At 34.1% G+C, this 25,017-nt stretch overlaps 1 protein-coding gene across 1 annotated transcript in view; it reads right to left on the reverse strand.

Annotated features, from left to right (window-relative positions):
• DHX36 (DEAH-box helicase 36) overlaps positions 1-25,017 on the reverse strand; it is a 41,551-nt gene that overhangs the window by 8,628 nt on the left and 7,906 nt on the right. The window contains exons 4-19 of the mRNA XM_019731989.2: positions 23,418-23,456; positions 22,480-22,650; positions 21,360-21,439; positions 20,599-20,673; positions 20,291-20,457; positions 18,772-18,853; positions 14,601-14,741; positions 14,233-14,335; positions 13,773-13,860; positions 10,777-10,832; positions 9,210-9,274; positions 8,264-8,407; positions 6,067-6,184; positions 5,143-5,241; positions 574-747; positions 351-437 (exon numbers count right to left, since the gene is read on the reverse strand). Coding sequence (XP_019587548.2) covers positions 351-437; positions 574-747; positions 5,143-5,241; positions 6,067-6,184; positions 8,264-8,407; positions 9,210-9,274; positions 10,777-10,832; positions 13,773-13,860; positions 14,233-14,335; positions 14,601-14,741; positions 18,772-18,853; positions 20,291-20,457; positions 20,599-20,673; positions 21,360-21,439; positions 22,480-22,650; positions 23,418-23,456 — 1,689 coding nt within the window. The remainder of the gene's footprint in view (positions 1-350; positions 438-573; positions 748-5,142; positions 5,242-6,066; positions 6,185-8,263; positions 8,408-9,209; positions 9,275-10,776; positions 10,833-13,772; positions 13,861-14,232; positions 14,336-14,600; positions 14,742-18,771; positions 18,854-20,290; positions 20,458-20,598; positions 20,674-21,359; positions 21,440-22,479; positions 22,651-23,417; positions 23,457-25,017) is intronic.

Below are 25,017 nucleotides of genomic sequence, written 5' to 3' on the forward strand. Positions count from 1 at the left end.
TAGGTATAGTTTATTAATGAACAAAGAGACTTTCTGTCATGAATGTCAGTAAGATACAAATGAATAATGTCAAATAAAATTTTTAAATAAATTGTTCTCCTGTTCTATCATCAAAACACAAACTTTTTTTCCAAAAGGGTAAATGTAATAAGCTATTACAAAACTAAAAATGATGTTAATTTTTTTAAACATTCGCTTGATTTTAAATGTTCTCATCTCACTTAGCAATTTATTCCTGATGGCTATATAATATCTATATAATATAGATTTTAAAGAGTTAAATATGGTCTTATTCTATTATCAGCTTTTCACGTAAATAAATGTCACAATCCAGAACAAGTTTTTTTTACCTCATATGCATTCACAACTGTCAGGTGGTCACTTTTAGAATCCTTTGCCAATTCCTTTCTTCTTGCATCCGCGACCTTTTCTTTCCCCTTAAAAAATACAGAAAAGGCAACTTAAATTGCTCTGATAATAGTGTTCTAATAAAAAGCTAATGAAAACTGGATCTAAGCACCAATTATTCCGTGTATATAAAAATGCCCAGACTTTTCTTTGTATCTTTCTTACCAATGGAATCACAAAGGGATCTTTGAAGCTGAGACTAGCAGCAATGGTGAGTACTGGGTCTAAGCAACAGAACAGAGCTCCAAAAAGAATCAATTTTCCAATGTGTGGCTCAACCGGTAATCGTGCTAAGTGGACCCCAAGTGGTGTCAATTCTTCTTGTTTATCCAAAGCATTCTGTAAAGGAAGGATTTATATTTAAAACATACCTCGTAAAGCATCACACTCAAAGTTAATTTTAGTTTGCTTAAAACAGAAAAAAAGAGGCCACTCCTCACTCTAAAGCCCAAATGCCCTAATATTTAAGATAGTTCATCAGTTTTAATTTTCTTTATCAAAACATAAGTTCTGAGGTCAGCAAAAGTTAAACTTGTATAAATAAAAACTAAATTTATCTATATCTCGGCTTTACTATAAATGTTAGGAGAGAAGTAACACATTAGAAAACCTTCAATTGAATAAAGAAATTACTCACAAGAGCAAGAGTTTTGGAAAAAATATAACAAACAAAAAACTCAGAGAATATTATATATCGATTCTAGTATTAATAGTTTAGGAGGTATAAGACAGGAAGGCAAGAGATAACGAACATACATAGGATCCTGAAAAATGGGGGTGACTTCTGTTCTGATTACCTAGATAATTTGGTCCAATCTTTCTACTGAGCATAGCTAGCAAAGCTGCTTGAAGACACAGAGGAGATAACAAAAGAATTACAAGTCTAGGATGTGAGGAATGACAGAAGTCCAGGAAGTGACCCCAATGTTAGGGCTTTTTTTTCCTGGAAGAAGCAACATAAATCCTCCATGATGGAAACGACCATCACCCCAGGCTTCAAATTTTTATCTACAAAGAACTTGGTAGATAGAATGTCCAATGCACAATTAAAATAACCAGGTATACAGGAAAATATGAACAAAAAGGAAAATAAAATAAAAACCCCCATGTGTGTCCCATCAGGCACAGACTCCTACTAAACATTTATGGAGGAAATAACCCTGATCTTACAAAAACTTTCAGAGAATAAGAAAAGAAAAAGTATATAATATTACCAATTTGTTTTTTGAACCTAGCATAATGTTGGTATCTAAACTTGAGAGGGACTTTTGGAAAAAGAAAAACTAATGAATAATCTTATGCATGAGAAACCCAAAACAAAATAATGGCAAATCGAATCCCAGAAGGTTAGGTTTGCTTCAGGAATGAAAGTTGGTTTAACCTTTAGAAAAAAAAAATCAATGTAATTCAAAACATTACAAATTAAACAAGAAAATCATATAATCTCATTAGAGACAGAAAAGGTGTTTGATAAAAATCAATTATCCCTGCATGACAGACTCTCTAAGTAAACTAAGAATAGAAACTTCCTTAACTTGTTAGTTTCTACAAAAAAACCTTCAACATGCTCAATGAATTGTTGACAGCTTTCTCTTTGAGAAAAAGAACACATTATCATACCACTTCTGCTCAGCATTGTACTAGAGGTCCTAGATGATTGGAAATAAATAAAATTGTAATTATATATAGATGTGACTGTGCAGAAAAAAATCTACATATAAGTATTAGAATAAGTGGGTTTCACAACATTGATGAATACAAGGTTAATATTCAAAAACCAATGTTACTTATGAATACCAGATTCACAAGAAAATGAAAAATTTAAATGTTAGGGTAGAATCCAAAAAAACAAGTAACCAAAAAATAAAACTTTATGACAGCTCTATAAAACCCCTACACGGACAGCAATGAAATGCTGAGAAAGATTACATACCTAAATAAATGGGATAATGTTCTGGTTTGCTAAGACTCAATATTGTAATTAAGGCAGTGTAGCACCAGCTCAAGATAGAAATATAGACCAACAGAGTAGAACAGGACCTACAGATACTAGATCTATGGCCAAGGCTGCAGAACAAAGGAAAGTCTGATAAGTTGACCGATCAGTGTTCGGTCAACTGATCTACATATGTAAAAACTTTGGACTCCCAGTTCCCCTCCTATCCCCCAAACCCCCATACACATCAACTGCAAAGGATTATATAGCTAAGTGTGAAAAACAAAATAGTAAAATTAAAACAATATATATCTTTGTGACTCCAGGGTAGATAAAGACTGACTAAAAGATAAGAAGCAATAATAGCAAAGAAAAAGACTGAGACATTTGACTACATTAAAATTAGGAATTTGTTTATTAAAGCACTATTAAAAAGTAAAAAGGTAAAAATATAAACATGTGCAATACACAGCTGACAAAAGGTTCAGATCAAGAGTAAACAGGAAGTATATAATGATCTCCTCCAACCTAACAGAAAAACAGGCATCAATAATTTATAAGAGTCTATCCAAATGGGCAATTAACCATGAAAAGCTGCTCACAAATTTAATAATCACAGTAATGCAAATTAAAACCACAAAACTACTATATACCTACCAGCATGCTTAGAATTAAAGATTACCTAGGGTGGTGATGCTACAGCAATGTGAACTCTCACCTACCAGTACCAGTGGCACAGGTAGGAGTGTAAAGTGGTTCCACAACTTTGGAAAACTACTAGGTGTTACCTACCAAGTTGATTCTCTCTCTCTCTCTCTCTCTCTCTCTCTCACACACACACACACACACACACACACACAACATACCTATGACCCAGTGAATTCACTCCTAAGCATATACCCATGAGATATACTTAAACATGTGTACCAAGAAATACCGAATATTTAAGAATATTCTTACCAGCATTATATGTAATAACCTCAAATTGTAAAGAACCAAAATGTCTTTCAGTAGTCATATAACAAAGTATGGTAAAGACATAAAAATGAACGAACTACAACTAAAAGCAATAATGCAGCTCAATCTCACAATGTTAAGTGAAAGAATCCAGAATCCTGTTCCCCCCTCCAAACCCCTACATCCAGTGAGAGGTTCATGTAAATTTCACAAATTAAGCCAAATTAAAGTGAGCTCTTTCTAGAGATGTGCACTTGTATGATAAAACCACCAAGAAAAACAAGCAAAATATTACCATCATAGTCATGATCGAGGCTATCTTTAGGCTGAGGGGCAGTGACGTGATCAGGAGAGGAGCACGTAGGCTTTTAGGATACTGGGAATGTTCTTTTTGACATAGTAATGATGACACAGTGCTCACTTTGTGATAAATCATTAACCTGGGCACCTTTGCTTTGTTCACTTATCCTGTATAGGCATGCTGTATTTCAGAATAAAAAGTTGTGGGGTTTTTTTGTGTTTTTTTAAATCTGGGCTCTAGACCCTACTGCTGGCAAGGATTTTCTGGCCGTCTCATGATTTTGTTGCTGCAAATTGCTTACACTGGCTCTTAAATTCAGTTGGGAAAGGGAAGTCATCCCACTCAGGTCTCAGAGTCAAACTGTCCTCTAGTTAGTTGTCCATCTCTACCATAAATAGTAAGCTTATTCTCAGCACCACCGAGCTTTCCAGAGCTATATTCTATTAGACAAAAGTGGAGAGGACAGAGGTCACTAGTAAAACTATACTACTTACTAATACCGGGAACCTCACTAAATCTAACATATATTCCAACAAAAGTTAGATAGTATACAATGCTTTCTCATTTAAATTTATTAGAGCTATTGCGATGTTCTGATATGGGCCAAATTCTCAAACTAGTCTGCATGAATGGCTCAAATAAAACTGAAGTATGCAAAATACATTTTTGGTATCTTCTAACCCAGCACTAAGCAACAGAACTTGCAACGATGTCACAAATGTTGTTTCTGAGCTGTCCCATACGGTAGCCCTTGGTCACACGTGCCTATTGAGCACATAAAATGTGTGCGTGTGACTGAAATACTGAACTTGTAATTGAGAATTCAAATTTTAATAGTCACATGTGGCTAGTGGCTCCCGTACTGGACAGCACAGCTCTAACCTCTTTCTCTCCAGCCTGGGCACTCAACTCAGTACCTTCCTCCTCACTAGACACTAACTCAAAGCCAGTCCTGTGCCTCCTCACAGCATGGTCTTGGGCAGGGATGCCTACCAATCAAATGTAAAATACTGCAACGAGTTACTCAAAACACTGACTTCATGAAAAAGAAACTAAGGAAAAAAATCTGTAAGAATAAAATGACAGGTAGGAGAACATGATATTTTGGAGAATCGCCACCTGTTAAAAATATAAGAGTTGCCTTTATAACATGTCCATACTGTCATCAAGTTACTTAGATTTGACAAAAGCTCTAACAACATTACAGCAATCAGAAAGAGTAAATCAACCAAATTCATTTCAAGAATACAAATGAAGACAGAGACCTGTAATTCAAAGATTTCAAAATGTTATGTAATTTTAAATCAGACCTACAATGAAAAATATTGTGTAGAAAGGGCCCAGTTACATAAGAACATCACAAAGGTATCATTTTATAACTTTCTAATTCATATTTCACACACTAACCTGGAAAACCAAGTAGTGTATCAAATTTGGCACTGAGCAAAATTGCAGTAACGAGAGTAAATATAACATAATTAGCTGGCTTACATGCTCTAACACTCTATATCTAAGTTAGAATTTACAAAATCAAGTTTACCAGTTCCATCAGGTGTTTTATGGAGAGTGACACTGCTTCATTTGATGGTGGATCCATTAACCTGCTCAGAAAATGAGCAATTCCACCTAGCCTTAAAATCTGGGGAGAGACAAATATAATTAAACATGTATCATATATTGACATAACAGCTTAGTCTTCCTGTGTCACTCACTCAAATCAAGCATCAAATCTACCGTGTTTCCCTGAAATAAGACCAGGTCTTATATTAATTTTTGCTCCAAAAGATGCATTAGGGCGTATTTTCAGGGGATGTCTTATTTTTTCATGTACAGCAATCTACATTTATTCAAATACAGTCATGTCATCTTCTTCTGGAACATCGTCATAATGTACTAAATGCATCTGACTGGCTATCTTAACTGGGGCTTATTTTCGGGAAAACATAGTATACATGATTTTCAAGTACCAGAATAAGTTAAAATTATATTTGTGATTCTATAAAAACATGTTTCAAGGCTGATATACTACTTTCTACCACTCACCAACTCTTACTAATGAGAATAGTTGGTTAAAATTTCAACAAACAAGTTGATTTCCAATTATTTTCAAAATAAGGATAATTATATCAAAATATATAAGATACTAAAAAAATAGTAAGTAGTTATAAAGAGGGATAACATCTTAAGATGAAGTTAACAGGGGTTAACATTTACTGAACACTTACTATGTGCCAGTAAGAATTTTATATGAGGTTAACTTAAATAACTTGCCCAATGTAACAAAACTAGCTTGTTCAGGGAGTTGGGATTCAAACACAGGCAATCTGGCTCCATGATTAAAACTTCTAAATAAACTTTTGAAGGAAGTTTAAAAACAGTTTACTAAACCCACATAGAAAACAAATGCATGGTAAAAACTAGAACCCCACCCCATTTAGTTTCTTAACCCTCGCACCTAATTTACCTTTATTTGTAAACAAAGTTCTTCCAAAGGAGTTCTCAAGATTTCTGGCAGCTGATAGTCATCCAGAAGGCTTGCTCTAAGACCGTTATACAGATGATAGCAATGACCAGGTTGGACTCTTAAAAAAAAAATGTGTCGGGGGAACATTTATCAGTGACTTTTTAGAACTCCAGAGAAAAGAGTAGGTAGACAAGGAAAGTAGGCAATATCTATTTCTTACAAGCCACATCACAACTCATTTATTTAATGATTATTTTTATTAATCATGTATTTCTTCTCCCCACCTGTTTTGAAGAGCTTTAAATCTGATATTCCCATGTCCTAGTTTTAAGAAATACAAGATTCCCTCCCCACCACCAGTAATTTGGTTCTCAGTTTCCACCTTACAGTAAAATCCAAACTACTGTGCTCAGTAACAGCAGTCTACCCAGGTGAATTTTTAAATGCCTTATGAGCATTTTATGTAATAAATCCTGACATTATGCTAGCCTGTCTATATTATTTAAAAAGCCTTTCGGTATGTGCTATATTTAGTGAGCTCTCAGAGGAATGTTAGTCATTTTTTTCTTATTGTTTGCATCTAGTGACAAGAATATTATTCTTTGGACATTAAATATAGATGTGAACAGGTGAGGGTATTCATTTTACGTATTTTCAAGCAAAATAATGTTTCTATGGGCTCGTTATGAGGGGGAGGCCCTTTTCCTATAGAAATAAAAATACATTCTAAAATTCTTAGCAATTTCTGTCACAAGTCTACAAAGACCCATCATCTGTATCATGCCTGAAGAAACAGAGAGAGCCTCCACTGAGGAGCACATAATATAGTTTGCTCTCTCCTTCAAAATAATTACCAATCTTAGGCTTTGCTAAAGGAATTTACATCTATGGATCCTACAAGGGACCATTTTCCATTTGAATTAAAACACTGTAATTCCACAGTTAACCTCCACTAGGATAGTGGGGATGAAGAGTCAGATAAACTTTAATACTTCGTTTAATTGATTTCCATAATTGTTTCATGGATCAAACCTAAGGCCTGGAGTATGTACTATTCACATATAAAAGTGTGCAAAACCCATGTACTACGGTGAATATTTTCTAAATCTGTATCCAGTAGTGTGACAGGTCTGCATGGGAAGACCCTAGTCTTGCTGGTCCCCAATCAAGTTATGCCCTAATAAATGACTGGAGGAGTACACTTCCTGGACTAAGCCATGACTTAGGCTCGACAGCATCAATTACATAATCTAATAAACTACATGGAAGTCAAGCTATACTGGGATAATCTGCAAAGATTACAGCAAGTGAGCCAGAGCTTTATAGATCTATTACAAACTTAAAATGGTCTGTCAAGTTTTGTTTCAACTCTCCTTTTCTTACTTACGCCAGTATCTGAAGACTAATGGGAATCTTTTCATTCTACGTGTAAGAGGCTAAAGAAAACCTCTCTTCTACAACTCCAGATGATGATTCTACCACGCACATGCATAAGGATGTAAACACTGTGAAGTATGCATCAAAATGAACAAGAAGTACAAGTATTTGTGTTAAAGGCAGATCATTTTCCTCCCATTAACACAGAGATATTTTCATTTCTTATGTTCCACTACATCAATGGAAAAAGGTACTTTCCCTGTGTTTTCACCAGTTACTAACAGTACAGCTCCGTCCAGTACAGAAATTAGGAGCCCAGACTGTGGAAGCAGACTGCTGGATTCAATTCCTGGCTCTGCTACTTACAAAGCTGTGTGACTTTAAATGGATTATTTAATTTCCTTGTACCTTAATTTCCTTGCCTTAACAGAGAGATAATAACCTCAGAGCATTCTGATGAAGATTAAGCAAGTTAATATGATTAGGAGACGGCCTGTCATTCAGAGTATTAGTAGTTGCCATTATCATTAGTACATATGCTTTTAAGAAAAAAATATATATAGGTAATATAGCTAATAAGAATTAAAAATAAATATTAATTTTCATTAACTGGATCGAGAAATAAGAAAAATCATAAAATAGCATTCCAAAGAAACTATGATTAAAACAACTTTCCCATTTAAAAATGTGCTACAGTAAGTTTCAAAAAATATGAAAGGTAACTCTTAATAGATAATACTTTTAAATGCCAGCAGTACATTTTACTACTACCTAAAATGTTTGTGTGTTCTAAAGGCTTCAGACAAAGGTCCCATCTTACCTTCCGGCTCGACCTTTCCTTTGTTTGGCATTAGCTTTACTAACCCACTCAGCAGACATTGTACTGATATTATTCTGTGTGTCAAAGTGTGTCTCCTTTATTTTTCCTCCATCTATCACATAAACCACGTCATCTATGGTAATGCTGTTTGGAAAATAGATATATGAAGTATTAAAAGCACATTAATCTATAACAGGCCCACAGAGAGGGATTTTAGAGCATTTTTACTGGATGAAATAGATTTTAGCAGTTCAGGATTTTCACCCCTCTCCCCACACTTAGCAGTTACGGGATCCAGCACCTCATTGCAGGCAGCCTCAGCAGCTGCAGTGGCAGCACAGTGCCAATTCTGCAGAGGACCTGCTGAGTTCTTATTTGTCCCCAGCCAGACTTCACAGCTTGTGTGATGATATTTGTACCTGGCTTTGTGGACACTCCGCCACCCCCCACCGCCCCCAGTGCCATGGTTTAATATCAGTTTCCACAGAACAATCTGTTGCAGTGATACTGGTATACCTCCAAGAGAATACATTTTAAAAGATGTACATATTTAGGTTGGTGTAAAAGTGCGGTTTTTGAAATTATTTTTAACCTTTTAAACCACAATTAGTTTTGCACCAACCTAATAAATGACTGCCAAATTACCAAGTAAGTCCATCCCCAACCAACAAAAGGCAAAGAGAACAAAACTGACATCAGCTCCCATGATTCTTTAGGAAAGGTTTGGAAAAAAAACCACTTAAAAGGCTGTTTCTGAAGAGGGCTAAAACATTAGTATAGGTTAAATAACAAAACAATAAAATAAACCTATGCTCACTACCATGACTAAATTAATTTTCAAGAAATTGCAAAGCATTTTGTAAAGAAAAAAGATTAAGGTATGTTCATCATTTATCAGGCTCAAAACTAATGTAATCACTAGGTTGATATTAAAATCTATTTTTACCTGGTCTCTGCAATGTTGGTAGCAATTACTATTTTCCGAACACCAGGAGGGGTTCTTTTAAACACCTGTAAGAATAAATAGATCAAAACTCCAAAAGTATAGTAATTTCTGATACATCATTCTTGCAATTGGAGGAATTCCTTCAGATACTGTTCTTTTTTAGTATTCTGTGTTCATTAGTTGACATATGTACACATCTAATATTTACAGATGCATTTATAAGGTATACACATTTTCAATACTACAAAATTCCTTTTCAGTAAACCAAACGAAATCTCCACTGATGTCAGAAACAAGATTTTAAATGAAATATAGTTTAAATTTATAGAATGTTTTTAAACAAAAACTGGACAGTATAAACATCTTAGAGTCTAATCAAACATTTAAGGAAGGAACAGAAATTTAGTTTAAGGATAAGAATTATGAATTACCCAAAACTATATGGTAAGGACACCAATCAACCAGGCAAATGCCTAACTCATCAGAATGGATATTAGCTGGATGTACCATCTATAGTAGCTTTTGAAATCTAATTAGATTAAAAAAAAAATCCCCTTCAAACGCTGAATCCTATAAACAATACCAGCATTGACAAGGCCACCCAAATAGATGAGAAGACATGTAGCCAAGTACCACTTGACTGTAAAGCAAAGGGAAAAAAAAAGCATAAACTTATCCCCTATAGTATAAAAATAATAATCAATAATAGAGAAATCTTGTTTCCCAGTCGAGTCACATATTCTCTAGTAAAGGAATAAATAATTAACTATTAGGGTGTCAGAGATGGAAGTGCCTTCTCACTGGATACTCTGCCGTCCAGTCTTCGGAATCAAGGGTTCTCTGTTTCCTCTTCTTTTCCCTCAGGTATGCACTCTACATCTAATTCAGCTGACTGAGCCTTACTCAGTACTATGGAACCAGCAGAAAGGATATTAAAAGGGTCTCAATAAAAAAATGTGTTGATATTTTCTTACAAAAAGAGTGGAAAAACTAAAAGGGAAGAGAAGTAGATTTTCTGATCCATCACATTCCACCAGGGCCCACAAACACTGCAGAAAATTACCTTGCCTTTGAGAATGCAGTGTTCATTCTAACTAGGGATCCCTGAATCTGACTGAGCCAAAATATTCAAAACCATACAAAATAGGCCAATCTCATACATGCTAATATACTAATTCTGTTAAATAACAATTTCAAATATCAAGGTATATAGTATGTCAGATACTTAATTTCTAGGTTGAGTTATTTTTCTTGGTATTCACATACCTCTTCTTCTTTCATTCAGGAAACCCACACAAGTTGTTGGTGAAACCAATCTTTAAACTTTTCCCTACTGTTGACAAAATTAATTTGATTTGTGGATTACCCTCTTATTCAAGTTTTTGAAAAATCATCCCCTGAAGACTCATTTGGAAAGGTACTTACTTAAAGAGTATTTTTTATATGGATTACTATTTGAAAATATGCCTTAAAAATAAAAACATAGTAATAAAATGAAACACACAAGTATCAGTCCTGTAAGCTTGCCTCAGTTTAAAAGACAGAGTGAATAAATTTAACAACATACCTGTGTCTGGTTAACTGTAGGCATCAGTGAATGTAAAGGTATAATAATAAATTTGTCTGAAAATTAAAAGGAAAATTAAACTTTAAGATAGTTGCAGAAAAGCTCCATCAGACATATATGGAATAATGAGTTCAGAGGCTAAGCCACATAATTCTTAATTTATATTCTTACATATAGTCAGACCAACTTTATTCTTATGTTCTTGTTTTCTGAGTGCTCTAATAAGTTACTGTCAAGATTTTATTATTATTTTATTATTAGATTAGCATATTTCCCAAATTCTTAGAATGCTTAAAAGTTGGAGGCAATGTTTTCAAATACTAGAAAAGCATCAACTCCATTTCCACTCCTTAATAGAAGATCAAAGAATTTTACTTAAAATGGATCTAAGTTTGTACTTTGGATGGTCCTCACTATTTTAATGCACTGGTTAAATGTAATACATTCCAAAAGTGACCCTCATTTTTAAACATTAATTTTGTTAGAAATCTAAATTACATTTATGTTTTAAGTTTCAAAATGAAATAGCTCAAACTCATTCATGATTATTAGCTAATAGAAAGTTTGATGTGGCACAGTATGGAATGGAGGGTGAGTGTTAAAGCAGCAATGGTAAATTTCACAGTTAGCTGTGGTTACAAAAACTGCAAACTGATTTCAATCTCTAGCAACTGTGCCCAAATGATTCAAGGTAGCTCTATATTCCCAGAGGAGAACTGTTGTTATTCAAAGGAGATCTTCCCATAGACTCTCTATGATCCTTCTGAACTTAAAAAGTAGTGAAATGCTGTCAAGCAATTGGTATTGCTAGAAAAGAATGCTCTGAATTACTTGTCTCTGTTACACAGTATGAAATACATCAACTCAATCAAAACTCAAGCCAAAAAACTAAAATTGAATCAAGCCTTCAGATATAATTTCCAGTTTATAGGAAATACATGTAAGAGAGGATCAAATGAAACGACACCATAAAAATTCAGAGAAATCCAGAAAATTCCATAAGTCATTACCATGGGGGAAAGTAAGGAAAAGATGGGAATAATATTCTACAGCTAGAGTCAAAGATTTACCTGGTTTAACTTTTTCAATATTTTAAACAACTTAGCTGTGAAAGGCATTTGGGGGAAAAAATGGGGAAACATGATTATAGACTGAACTAGTAGATGATGTTAAAAGATTAGCCATGATAATGGCATTGTGGTTATATAAGGAATTGTCTTTATTTTTAGAAAAGCATGATTATACATTTAGAGATAAATGTGACAGCTACAATTTACTTTAAAAAGGAAAAAAATTAGACACCAAAAATAATTCTTGCACTAAAGTAACTGCTTTATGGTAGTCATATGATTTCTCTAGTTTTCTGTAAGTTTAAAATGTTTCATTACAAAGTTGAAAAAATGAGCAGTCAGGGATAATAAAAGTAAAAATTCTGTTGAAGACAATGCAATTGGGATAAAAATAGTTTATAATGCTGATATTACACAACCAAAGTAATCAACAGGAACAAAGTCTACGCTCTTATGAGATAAGAATGTTGATAAGCATTTGATAAATTGTGTTTCAAGATTTACTTTTCAGTCAGCATATAGAGTTCAATCAATTTTCCCCGTTCTACTGTATAACTGGTTATTAAGGCTAAATTTTAAAATATAATTTATTTGAGAAGAAAAGACCCTTGTTAAATTTTTGAACGACTTGCTTTAGAAGAAATTCAGCTGTTGGTAAAAGTATAAACACCTACATTCTTGAAAATAATTAAATTATTATAAAAAGTTAATGAAGTCAATTATAATAATCTAGAATATCACACCCTTTCCCCACTCCTCCAGAAATGATATTACATTTTGGTATATATCTTCCCCCGATTTTTTTCATAAATATATATACACAATCACATTTTTTAAAACTAAAAGTAGACCATAAGTAGTGTTTATGATGGGAGAAAAAGAGGCCAAAGTTGGAAAGTTCAGCCGAAAAAAAAACAAAACATTTCAGTTGTTTAAAAAAATAATTCAGTGTAGAGTTTAATGATGACTGTTCTTTTTCTATAGAGAAAGGTTATTGTTTAAAAGAAAAGGCAGTATTTCATGATAGACAGGTCATGGTAAACAGATAAAAATACTTTTCCAACTTAAAAAGAGTAAATGATTTTAATTATAGAGAGTGCTTTGAGGGCACTACCATAATAGGACTTAACAAAGAATAAAAAATACACCTTTGACTATTTTAGCCAATACAATTAGATCAAAATATTTTTTAGTTTTATAAAATTAAAATTTGTCAAAAGTACTTCCACAGACTAAAGTCAGAATTATATTCAGAATTATAAAACACTAAATAGAATTTACTTTGCATTTGATTGACTTGAAGTTAAAAATGACATCTGAAAATGCTTTAAGTGAATTTTATAGAGGAAAAAATGTCCCCATGCATTTCTCTAAGACAGAAGAGGTTATGTCTCTCAAAACATGCTGTTTAATAATCAGAATCACCTCAGGAATTCTTAAAACTTCAGATGTTCAGGTCACATTCTTAGATTTGGGGTGAGGATGCGTCAGGTATCTGAATTTTAAAGCGCCAAGGGTAACTTGTATAACCATAGCTGAGAATCACTGGGCTAAGGGATACTTTCAAACTTCTTTTCTGCCCAACTAAATGTAGCAGTGAGTGAAAAAAACAAAAAACCTCACATGCCAACATCTTAACTCTAAAGGCTCAAGTTTATTAGGCAAATGTAGGAAAAGAAGGAAAATATTCTCACCGTAATATTAAATAAAGAACTTCACTACATACCCACCATCTTCATCTATGACCTGGAACTTCAGGTTAAAAAAATTCCAGCTTTTGAAATAAACCCAACCTGGGCTAAGGCCACCAAGTTCTTATACTGAGGTGGCCTTAGAAGCAACATTTCTGCAAATAAAAGATAAAAACCAGGCTACAGGATTCAAGTACCACTCTTGGAACTGGAATAAAATAAATTTCTATAATACCTGATTTAAACATCACTTGTGACATCAAGAGATCATGCAAAGTGCTGATATTGTCCCAGCCTGGTAGAAAGACCAATATTGCACCATCCTGTATGGAGGGGAAATAATCATTACAAAGGATCACATAACAAAATACACAGAGAGTAAAAATCTGTGCACGCTTAAGTCTTCATTAAAATTATACTAGCTCAGGATTAATTCTGGTTACTGATTATAACTAAAGAGTCATAAACTTGTTTTCTAAAAATAGGATTTATAAACCAGATTTCATTTATTCAGTCTTTGCTTCAAATAGGTTAAATGGCTAAATCTTTTGGTATTTTGAGATTTATTCCTGGTGTTAAAAGCAATTTCTTCCATAGTCTATTTTTTTAAAAAAGCATTTAAGAATTTTTTTTTCTTTTTCATGGCCTTGATAAATAAAATTAAAATTATGCTACTTGAAGAAAACAAAACTAACCTCTTCTTCCAAAACAATGTATCGAATAAGGGCAGCAATCAAATTCAGATCAACTTTATCATCATCCATCATTTCCACAACATCTACAGTACTTGCAGAATACCTATCAAAGTAGACAATCATGAAATACTGGGTAACATTTCCTAAGGTTTAACTTCCTATAAATTCTAAAAATTAACTCAACCTGCAAATGGGGGAATTACTGGGATAATAATAGTGTTTACAAGTCAAGTCAGCATAGTATTTAGCTGAAATATGAGACTTGTGATGGTCTCCTTACATATGCACAAATTCAAGAAGACAATCCCTGCTTTTTGTTTTAGTCATTTAGTCACTGTGTTCTTACTTTCAAACAAAATATAACTTACCTTTTCCGCAGGTCCCTTATATAATCTGGCCAGCGTTCTTTATAGACTGCTTCTTTTTCTTCTTTTTCTTGTCTATTTACATGCCCTTGCATGAAACCTCTCTTAAACTGGGATCTGTGTTCTTTTTGTTCTGGAACATATCTATAATAAAAACATTCTTAAATAGCTTCACTTTTTTGAAACTCTGGTTTTAGCTAATATCTACAACTTTTTACATTTACAATTTTGAAAAAGATTTTAAAAGAACATTTTCACTATAATTTCTAGTGAACACTAATTAAATATAATTTGCAAGTATAAGTATTCATTAACATAAAATCTGACATTTTGTATAAAAATCACTCTTCCCTGTAGAAGTATATACATCTCTAGATCATCTTCAGCAATCAAAATGAAAAATAAACACTAGAATAACTTTCACCTTCAATTTTAAGTTTGCTCTAAAAAAAAGTTAGCATTAAGTCCAAAATAATAGTTATGATTGCCTAGCAGAAGACTCAGATTTTACATATAGGTTTCCAAACCCGAGTACACACAAGAATCCCCTAGTTTGTATAATATAGATTCCTAAATCCTACACCTTGTGATTTGGATTCAAGTCTGGTTGGGGACTGCAAATCCAGGAATTTTAATTAGTGTTCCAGGAGATTCAGATAGTGTATCTATAGATCCACAGACTCAGGCTTGAGACCTGTTAATTCTGCTCAGGCCCACAGACAGCTAATGGCAGAGCCAGGATCAGCATTCAGATCTCATGTCTGTCCAACGCTATGCTATGACTCCACCATGCTGCACTAACTGCTATAAGCAGGGCACATCTCCGCAAGAATGTCACCTACTATAAATAGGTTCTGAGAAGCATGGCAGTGGAGAGAGACAAAGAAAAATGAACCTGAACTTTAACCCCCAAACCCCTCAGAGTTCACCTAGGGACAGCATCTAGATGGAACAGGGCGTATGGAGCATGGGCTTTGTGATTCAGAATATGGGAATGATGTCCTTCCTTTGCCATTGACTAGCTATGTGAATCTCTGGCCTTTAGTTTTCTTGAGAGCTTAGTACCCTTGTAACAGTATTGGCGTAAGACTAAAAACAAAAAAAAGAGAGTAAAAGCACAGTGCCTGATATACAGCAGACATACAGCAGACACCCAAAAGAAGTGTTAATCCCCTTCCCTATTCAGTACCTGTGACCCAGGAATCCCCTAAAGTCTTCGATACATATAGAGTCACCAACGTGAGGTAGGACAACCTGAGACAGAGATTAGTCCTAGTCAGCAGGATGGACCCAGTTGTCTCCGCTTCCAACAATTCCAACACCAGAAGAAACCTTCGACCCCATGCCCAAGGGCCCAATCACAACCCTCCGTATCATCTCACCCTACTGTCTTCCCTACTTTCCTGTAGTGCAGCTCTTCTGAGAAGGGGATAGCTGGGGGTTTCTGCAGAAAACTTCTATCCAAGGACCACCCTCCTTCAACTCCCCTCTTAGGGCCAGTTACCAATTGACGAGTGAATCGATACAATCCTTTTGCTTCAAGAGACCCTTTAGCTACAGTTCCTTGAACATAAGGTGTCTTCTATTGAGCTTAAGAAAGCAATTCATCTTTATGTAATTTTACATTACTGATCTCTGAAAGTTTGTTTTCATTATTGTCAAGCTGTTGATTATTATTCTCTTAGAAAACAACTGGTAAATGTGCTGTGGTGGGAAGTGGGACACATGCTGGAAAGTGGAATTGCGGGAGGGCATAAAAATTTATGGGCACTGATAAAACCAGAACATTCTATCTACCTCACTTTTAGTACGTCCTATCCTCTCTGACATACACACTTCCTTCTGTCTTACTCTGAATTTCACTGCTTTCCTGACTTGCCCAGCCTATCCCTGCTATATAATCTCATCCTTAACAAACTACTTCCCCAGAACAGGTCAGTCATACTTTATATTAATAGCATACACATTATCTCTGTCTAGATATATAAGCTGTGAGGGTATGCACCAAGTCTTTCCTTGTTTTAGGCTCAGATCCTACCACACAGTGCAAGGCATACCTTAAAAAATATGTTAAATAAATGTCTACTAAAAATTCAGCTGACTTCTCTCCATGTAAAATACGTAGTAGGATCTTTCTTCTCACCTTCCTACTATCATTTCTTCATTTTCTCATTTAACAAGCTGTAGAATCTTGAAAAATCTCCTCACAAGTGTTTTACATCGGCCCATATACTTATTCAGATGTTTATTATAGGCCAAGCACTGTGCTATGCATTAGTTACAAAGATGAACAGGACAAATCCTTGACCTTGAAAAATGTAAAACCTAGTACAAAAGGCAAATATAAAGAGATATGTTACGTGGCAATAAGGTAAGTGTTATGATAAGGTAAGGATCATGATAAAAGTGCAATGGGAGTCTGGATGAGAAAGCAACTCATTCTGTGGGAGGTATCAGAGAAGCCTTAACAGGCAATCAACCTGGGATTTGTTTTTACATAATCAACAGCTTACAGATGAAATGATGGAAAGGAGACAAACGTATGTCTAAAAGGTGGAAATAACATGTATCAAAGCACCAAGTTGTGAATAAAAGCATATGCTGGCAGAGCAGAGAATGGTGCACTTAGGATGCGTGAGGCTAGAACAGGATGGGGTCAGACTATAAAGAGCCTTGAGAGAACTTGTTATGGAATTGGAACCTGCTCCTATGGGGCTGCGCTTTCCCAGCGCTGTACTCATCAAAATACCAATGTTGTACAACCCTTTGAAGAAGGCTGCTAGTAGCTACGGTTAATGGCCAGAGTTTTGTGGGGATCAGTGACTTACTTGGGCATACCAGTGAGGTGCTCTGCTATACACTGTGATCAATCAATAAAGGTTCTTAAACAGAAAACTCTAAGCAGTCTTGCCTAGGGGGAGAAAGCTCACATGACCAGATTTTTTAGGAAAATACATGGCAGCAGTTGCAAGAGTGAAGACCATAGTGCCAAAAGAGGAACTATTATATTAGCAGCGGAGACGTTATATGGCCCTTCAGTAGAAGAAATAAAAATAAGAAGACATGTTCAAGGCGAAAGCTCTCAGGGTTTGCCTTACAGGGGCGAGGAGTACAGAAAGACTTACTAAATATGTAACCCTTTAACTTATCCTAGGATATAACTTCTTGATAAATATTAATAGTTTCTAAATTTATAGCTTAGACGACTGGGTGGAGACTATCAGTAAGCACGATAAAGCATACTGAACAAAACACATTGTTTTAATTTTTGGTGGAAGCATGGTGGGAATGGAATGTAAGATAATGATTTCTGGTTTTAAAAATGTGAGGTTCTAGGTATCCAGTATCTATGGTACTGGAATGCTTCTGAGTATAGAGTTATATAACAAGTTTACATTTCAGAAGAGCTCCAGTTTTGAGGCTATAGTTCAGAGAGCTATGACAATATAGAAGTATGGTCATGGAAACAGGATTGCACAGTGAAATCACATCAGACTGAGAAAAGGCTAATTGAGAACCCGTGGGGAAAATCATTTTTTAAGGGTGGGGAATGGAAGTGCGAGGAGAATAAAAACCAGGTATGAGGACCAGAAGTGAGATTTAAGCACTGAAGACAGAGGTTCCCAAGCTTTGCTGCCTGCCCAGGGACCTATTTTGTTTGACATCCAACATTATTTTATATTAGTTTCAGGGGTACAGCACAGTGGTCAAACACTGACATAATTAAGGAAGTGACCCCCTAATCAGTCCAGTACGCACCTTGCACTATTTATAGTTATTACAATATTGACGATATTCCCTATGTTGTACTTTACATCCCGGTAACTACCAATTTGTACTTCTTAATTCCTTCACCTTTTTCACCCAGCCCCCTACCCTCACCCTAATGGCAACCATCAGTTTGTTCTCTGTATGCCCAGGGATGTTTAAAAAATACTGAGGCCTGGATAGCAGCCCAGACTCTGTAATGTAATTCAAGTAGGGAGTGTGAATGCGGCATCTAAATTTTAACATGCTCTAAGCCATTTTAATTTGCAACCAAGTTTGGGATCCCTGATTTAAGGAAAAACAATGTTTTAGAAGGGAGTTAAGGGTGAGTTTCTGAAACTAAAGTTTGCAGGAAAGGTGACATATTAGTACTTTTTTAACCTATTTTTTCCCAATATTTACTCACCTTATTTTTTCAATTATATCTTCCAAAAGATACTCCACAACCGGAAAAGTAAAACCAGGTATGTGTATCACTGGACAGTTACCTATCATGGTAGACACAATATAAGTCTATACCCAAATGTTCAAAATAAAAATAAACATTATAGACAGGACAAGTGTATTACTTTTTTTAACTTCAGAAAATGGTCTTGAACTTTTACAGTTCTACCTTATTTTTTCCATATCTAGTTCAATAAAAGCAGCGATCTAGTCTTGACTCAGTATCTTCATTGCTACTAAACTGCACACACATTTCACAGTTCTACAAAGTAACCCAGAATACCAAAGAATAGAGACTTTTAATTTGGACTCAAAATCGTTAGAAGTTATTTTCTCTTCATCATTAGCCAAGATGGGGCAGTGCAGATTTTATTGAAATCTACATAAGAAGCATTCTTTTTGTGGCACCCAGCATCAGGAAAAGCAAGATAGTTAAAACAATACCTAACCAAATATTAAATTGTTACTATTTTAGAATCACTAGTTAAAAAAAACATTTCTTAGTACTGTTTTTTAAAATGTTATTTTATACCAAACAAAACAAACAGTACACACTGTAAACAAAGGTCAACACTGCAGCAGAGGTCAAATTATCTGAGGTGGATCACAGATTTGCCTCTGACTTGCGTAAGTTTGAGTAAATCACTCAAATTTAGTTCTGGATACCTCATCAGAAAACGAGATATGATACACTCAACCAATCTCACAAGGCTTTAAGCGTCAACTAGGCTGAATACAAGAACATATATTAAATTGGTCTGACATGTATTAAACATGTATTAAATACAGTACCATGTATTAAATACAGCTCTATTCCATTTTAACTCTCTCATCTCCCCCTTCCTTCCCCAATAAGCAGGAGACAGTGAAGCATAATTTTAAAAGGTACTTTGCAACTAGTCAAATTTAGTTTCAAATCCCCTCGCCCTCTGTTAATTATGCAACCTTGGGTTAGCTACTTAACTGCTCTGAGGCTGTTTTCTCATCTGTAAAAATGAAACAATAGCACTTGCCTGACAAGGTGGTATGAGAATTAATAAACACAAAGTGCCAAACATACTACCTGGCACATTGAAGGTATTCCGTAACTTGTCGCTAGTATTACTGTTATTAGCCAACTGCTACCCTAACCTGTAATAGATAATACATAAAAGCCACGGAAGAATCACACACACAAAAAAAAAAAATTAAAAAATTATAAAATTATTCAAATCTGTGGCTTGACTTCATTGATGCCACCTTAATTATCTGGTGGCAGCACCAAAAAGTTACATCTTCACTACAAGAACAGAGATGATGCCATTATTTAAAAAATAGCCCCAATTCTCTAATTTATGAGACTAGGAAAATGTTAAATGAACTGCTAAACACTTATTTTGACTACTCGATGCTTAGCACTGTGTTAGATTTTTGAAAAATTAACTCTGAATCTAATGGCTTTGTGGTAACTTTCTACAGTAACAATCATAAATTTTACTCACCAAAATATTCTGAAAATTTCTCAGCATTCAATGTTGCACTCATCAATACTACCTTCAGGTCATGTCGAAAATTGAGAAGATCTTTAATAACAGTCATTAAAACATCTGACTGTAGATTTCTCTCATGGATTTCATCAAGCACGATATGACTAACACTGGACAAATGCCTAAAGCAGAAGTGTGGTGAAGTATGTAACTCAGTATGAAATTTGAAAAAGGAATACTTTTACGTCAACCATCAATATCATCCAATTTAATCATTAGATTTTTAAAAAATAACTAAATGTCCTGAACTGAAACATACTCACGGGTCTGACTGGAGCCACTGAAGTATGATTCCCGTGGTACAATATAAGATAGAACCCTGTTTCCTTGGCAACCGACTGGAAACGAAAGACAAGAGTTAATAATTCTTAGTTTCTTTACTGGTAAATTACTAAGTACCTTTCTAACAAAAGGTTAGAAAATTGTCAATTTAATGAATACCTTCATACTTAATTTTTTAGTTATAGGAATGCCTACCACAACAGGGTAATGAGAAATACTACATTCAAATTCATCATACATTATTTTTGTTGTCATGCTACAATGTTAATACTTTTTTTTTAAAGGCATAACCACTAACATTCAGAAAACGACACATTACTTAGAGGCCTAAACTTCCATTCAGTGATTGGAAAGTCAGTTGATTTAAAAAGGTAAATGGAAACTTTGTTTCCAGAAAAGTACTAAAGAAATACAGTGGAGTGGGATCAGAGGGTTAAAGATACCAAAATCAATAGTCAGGGGCTGGGTGGTGGTGGTATAGGAAACTGACAGGTGATGGTCTTCTAATGTACGGCCAGGAAATAAGTTAGTTCTCTAATCATTCCATAACATAAAAGACATTAAAATAGCAATCCAATCTGAATTTGGGTTAAAAAAATGGCTCTGTGGGTGCAAGCCTCCTATGCTTCAGTTACTTTAAATGTTAACTTTAACTGTAATAATCAGCATAAAAATGGGGACAATTTCCAGCTTTACATTTTCACTAAAATCTCTCAGTAAACAAGGCATGAACATTCTTTACCTCTGGAGACGAATTTGGTATCCAGTACTGTTACCATTGCCACAAGATTCTGCCCTTTCTGCAGCCACTCTCTCTGCAACCTTTAATTAAAATAAACAACAGTTACAAAGAAAACAGAATTCCCTTCAGTACAAATATCCTGAACATCCATGGATCTTTGGGATTGTTGAAAAACTGTTCATTACGTTCTCATGAGTTAAAAAAAGATATTAAATTCTGACGTATCTAACATTGTGTGCCCCTTAAGAGCTGCAGACCACTTGTTTCTTATGCCTACTTTTCATTTTCTCTTATAAAGCCCTCCAAGGCAAAAATTCTGTCTCATCATTATTTTCAAAGTGCCTTTTCTATATAGCATCCTTGCATTATATTCTCCCTCTTTTTGTCTTTTCTAAGAGTTGGAAATCATGGTCTAAACTTGTAATTCAAGGGTAAATACCGTGTTTACCCAAAAATAAGACCTAGCCAGACAATCAGCTCTAATGCGCCTTTTGGAACAAAAATTATTATAAGACCCAGTTTTATAAGACTGGGTATAATATAATGTAATATAATATAATATAATATAATATAATATAATATAATATAATATAATATAATATATATAATACTGGGTCTTATATTAATTTTTGCTCCAAAAGACACATTAGAGCTGATTGTCCAGCTTGGTCTTATTTTCGGGGGCATGGCACATGTTGCTTTTTAAAATTTTTTTGTTTCTTTTTGTTAGAGACTGATGTTTCTTAACTTCTAGTTCTTGTGCTCTGAAAGTTATGGCTGCCAAAGATAAACTCTGGATAGACGAAATGTTATTATAATCTGTGGAACTAAAAGTAACCACCAGTCTTTTTGTGACCAAATAGTGATAAATGAGGCTAGAAACAAAAAAATGACATGACCAATTTTAAAGAAATACTACTTCAGAAGTAAAATTTCCCAATCAGCATATCCCGTATACACTGACTTAGGCCATTATTTCACTTTTTACTACTTTAAATTTAAACTACTTATTCAAAAACAACAGGTCTTGGGAAAATAAGTGAAAAAAATGCTACTAGCAAGACTACCCAAAGGAAAATGGAAAATAAAGTGGGGAATTTTAAAGTGAGAGATAACTTACTGAAATGGCACTGATTCTTCTTGGCTGAGTACAAACTATCCTGCATGCAGATCCTTTTCCTCTTTTGATGTAGTCATCCAAAATGAACTGAGTAACTTGAGTGGTTTTTCCACAACCAGTTTCACCACTTACTACTATCACCTGATGATTATTGATCATATTTACCAATTCCTATTTCAAAAGGAAAAATAAGTGAAGGACATTACATGTCGACTAAGTCTGAAAAGATGGTTATCAAAATTCTACCAAACTAACGGTAGCTGCTTCTAATAAACATTAATACTGTTTAAATGTTGTTACACATAATGCTGGCAGTTTGGCTATCTGGATCTATCAGGTTTCGAGAGCTAAAAAAACACCAAATGATTAAAAGAACAGAGCTAAAGCACTGTTAAAGAAAACACACTGGTAAGAACAAAAAGAGACAGTTCACAAGTTCCATGCATAAGAATTAACATTAAGTAAAAAGAATGTTGACATGTGGAGCTATTGAGTACAAGGCAAATCCTGATATCTAAACAACTACTGAGGACATTAGGGATTTATATCATAATTCATAAAAACAGCTGTCTGCAACACAAGTTTTATATACTATTTTAAAGAATAAGAGCATAATTTATTTTAAGATCATTTGTTTTCAAATAATTAAAATAAAAGCAAGTTTTAAATACCTAAGTTACCAAAATAACTTATATCTGAAAATTCTATTTTTTAAACTCTAAAGATTTCAACTAGGGACATAAATACGAGCAAACTTCAGGAAAACTGTTTCATGACCATTTTTTCTTTTTGTCCTTCAACAATTCAAAAGAAAATGAACCTCCAATAACATCCTTTAGAGAAAAGACCATTAATTTATATTTCTTGATATGGAGTTTTAAAAAATATTGTACAGAAGAATTTTGCAAATCAAATTAAACAGTGCATATTCATTTTACCTTTTGCATTCCAAATGAAGGCAGCTTTTCCCTGAAATTCTGAAATTAAGAAAAAAAAAGTTATTAATTTTCACCAAAAAAAGGAAATATTATAATCCTGGTAATCAGAATATATCATCAATAAATAAGCTAGAATACAAAAGTATTTTTATTATCTCACAGCTTATGTAAAGTATCAAGACTTAAATATTATTTTTTATTAAAAAAAGAATTAGCAATCACTATTTTTGAAACACTGAAAATTAGAATTCTATTATTCTTAGTTAGCAGCAGTAAAATGAAACCCGATCATTGAATAGCATTCTTATAATCCCTCACTTTCAGCATTTTTTTCTATTTGTTTTATAGTATATTCATTTTAGATTTGATTTAGACATCACAGATCCACTATTTACCAATCCATTAGGCGCTGGAGCAGATTCAAAGATTATTTCTGGGTATTTGCCTTTGAGTATAAAAGAAAATTTAAAACAAGTAATATCTGCAGTAAGAAAATCAGGTACTACCATTTAAGAACTGCGATCTTGGTTAAGTCAAAATTGGAGTATCAAATGTTTTACCTCAGGGCCGCCAAAAGATCTGAATTTTGAAAAACCTTTATATAAAAAACAAGCAGCAGTTTTTGACACACATAAGCCACTTCAACAAATTTTTGGTGAGTTACAACTGGAGTACTAAAGAGGGAGTATCTAATTCCTTCCTGTATCTTTTACATGATAATTTCTTTCTAGTTTTGAAAACTTTAGGAACCCCACACCCACTACATAAAAATGACATATACAAGTACTAAGAAGCAGCACTATGGTTTACACTGAACCAGGTACATCAAATAACATTAAAAAAAAAAACCTTCAGTGGTATAAAAAAATAAGCCACAGCTTTAACAAACCCCTTTTATTGAAAAGGATAAAAAAAACAAAAACCTAAAATGATAACTGTCCTAGGTAATCTAATACATTATCGCCACGCTTTTTAAAAGTTTCTTGAAACATCACCCGTTAATTTTTTGCCAACTTGGTTTGTCAAGATGGAGACTGTGTCAAAGTGCCCTAATATATTTTTTATTGAGATATAATTGGCATATAACATTAGTTTCAAGTATACAACAATGATGTTCTATCTGCATATATTGTGAAATGATCACCACAGCAAGTCTATTTAATATTCAGCACCATACAGTTATAAATTTTTCTTTTATTGTGATGAGAACTTTTAAGATGCACTCTCTTAGCAACTTTCAAATATACAATACAGTAGTATTAACTACAGTCACCATGCTGTGCTTGTTATGGTCAGGTCATTTATACCAGTGTCATAAAAATGAGTCAGTGTGGTGACTTAAATGAATTTCAGTGCTTTGAAAATAATAAGTCACCACACTTTCTAAGTAATTTATTTTGTTATAATTTTAAAATTATTTAAAAACCATTTCTTAACAATTTCTAAAAATATTAATATTCCATGTAGTTAAATGCAACCATCTTGGCGTAAGTATAAATAATCTATCCCATTAAATTTGAAAATAGCATTAACCATATTTGTTTTCTGCATATGTAAATGCTGCTGAACAGAATTCCAACCCAATTATTTTTTCCCCAAG

This window comes from Rhinolophus sinicus, linkage group LG01 (genome assembly GCF_036562045.2).
Source record: "Rhinolophus sinicus isolate RSC01 linkage group LG01, ASM3656204v1, whole genome shotgun sequence".
In the NCBI taxonomy this organism is placed as follows: domain Eukaryota; kingdom Metazoa; phylum Chordata; class Mammalia; order Chiroptera; family Rhinolophidae; genus Rhinolophus; species Rhinolophus sinicus.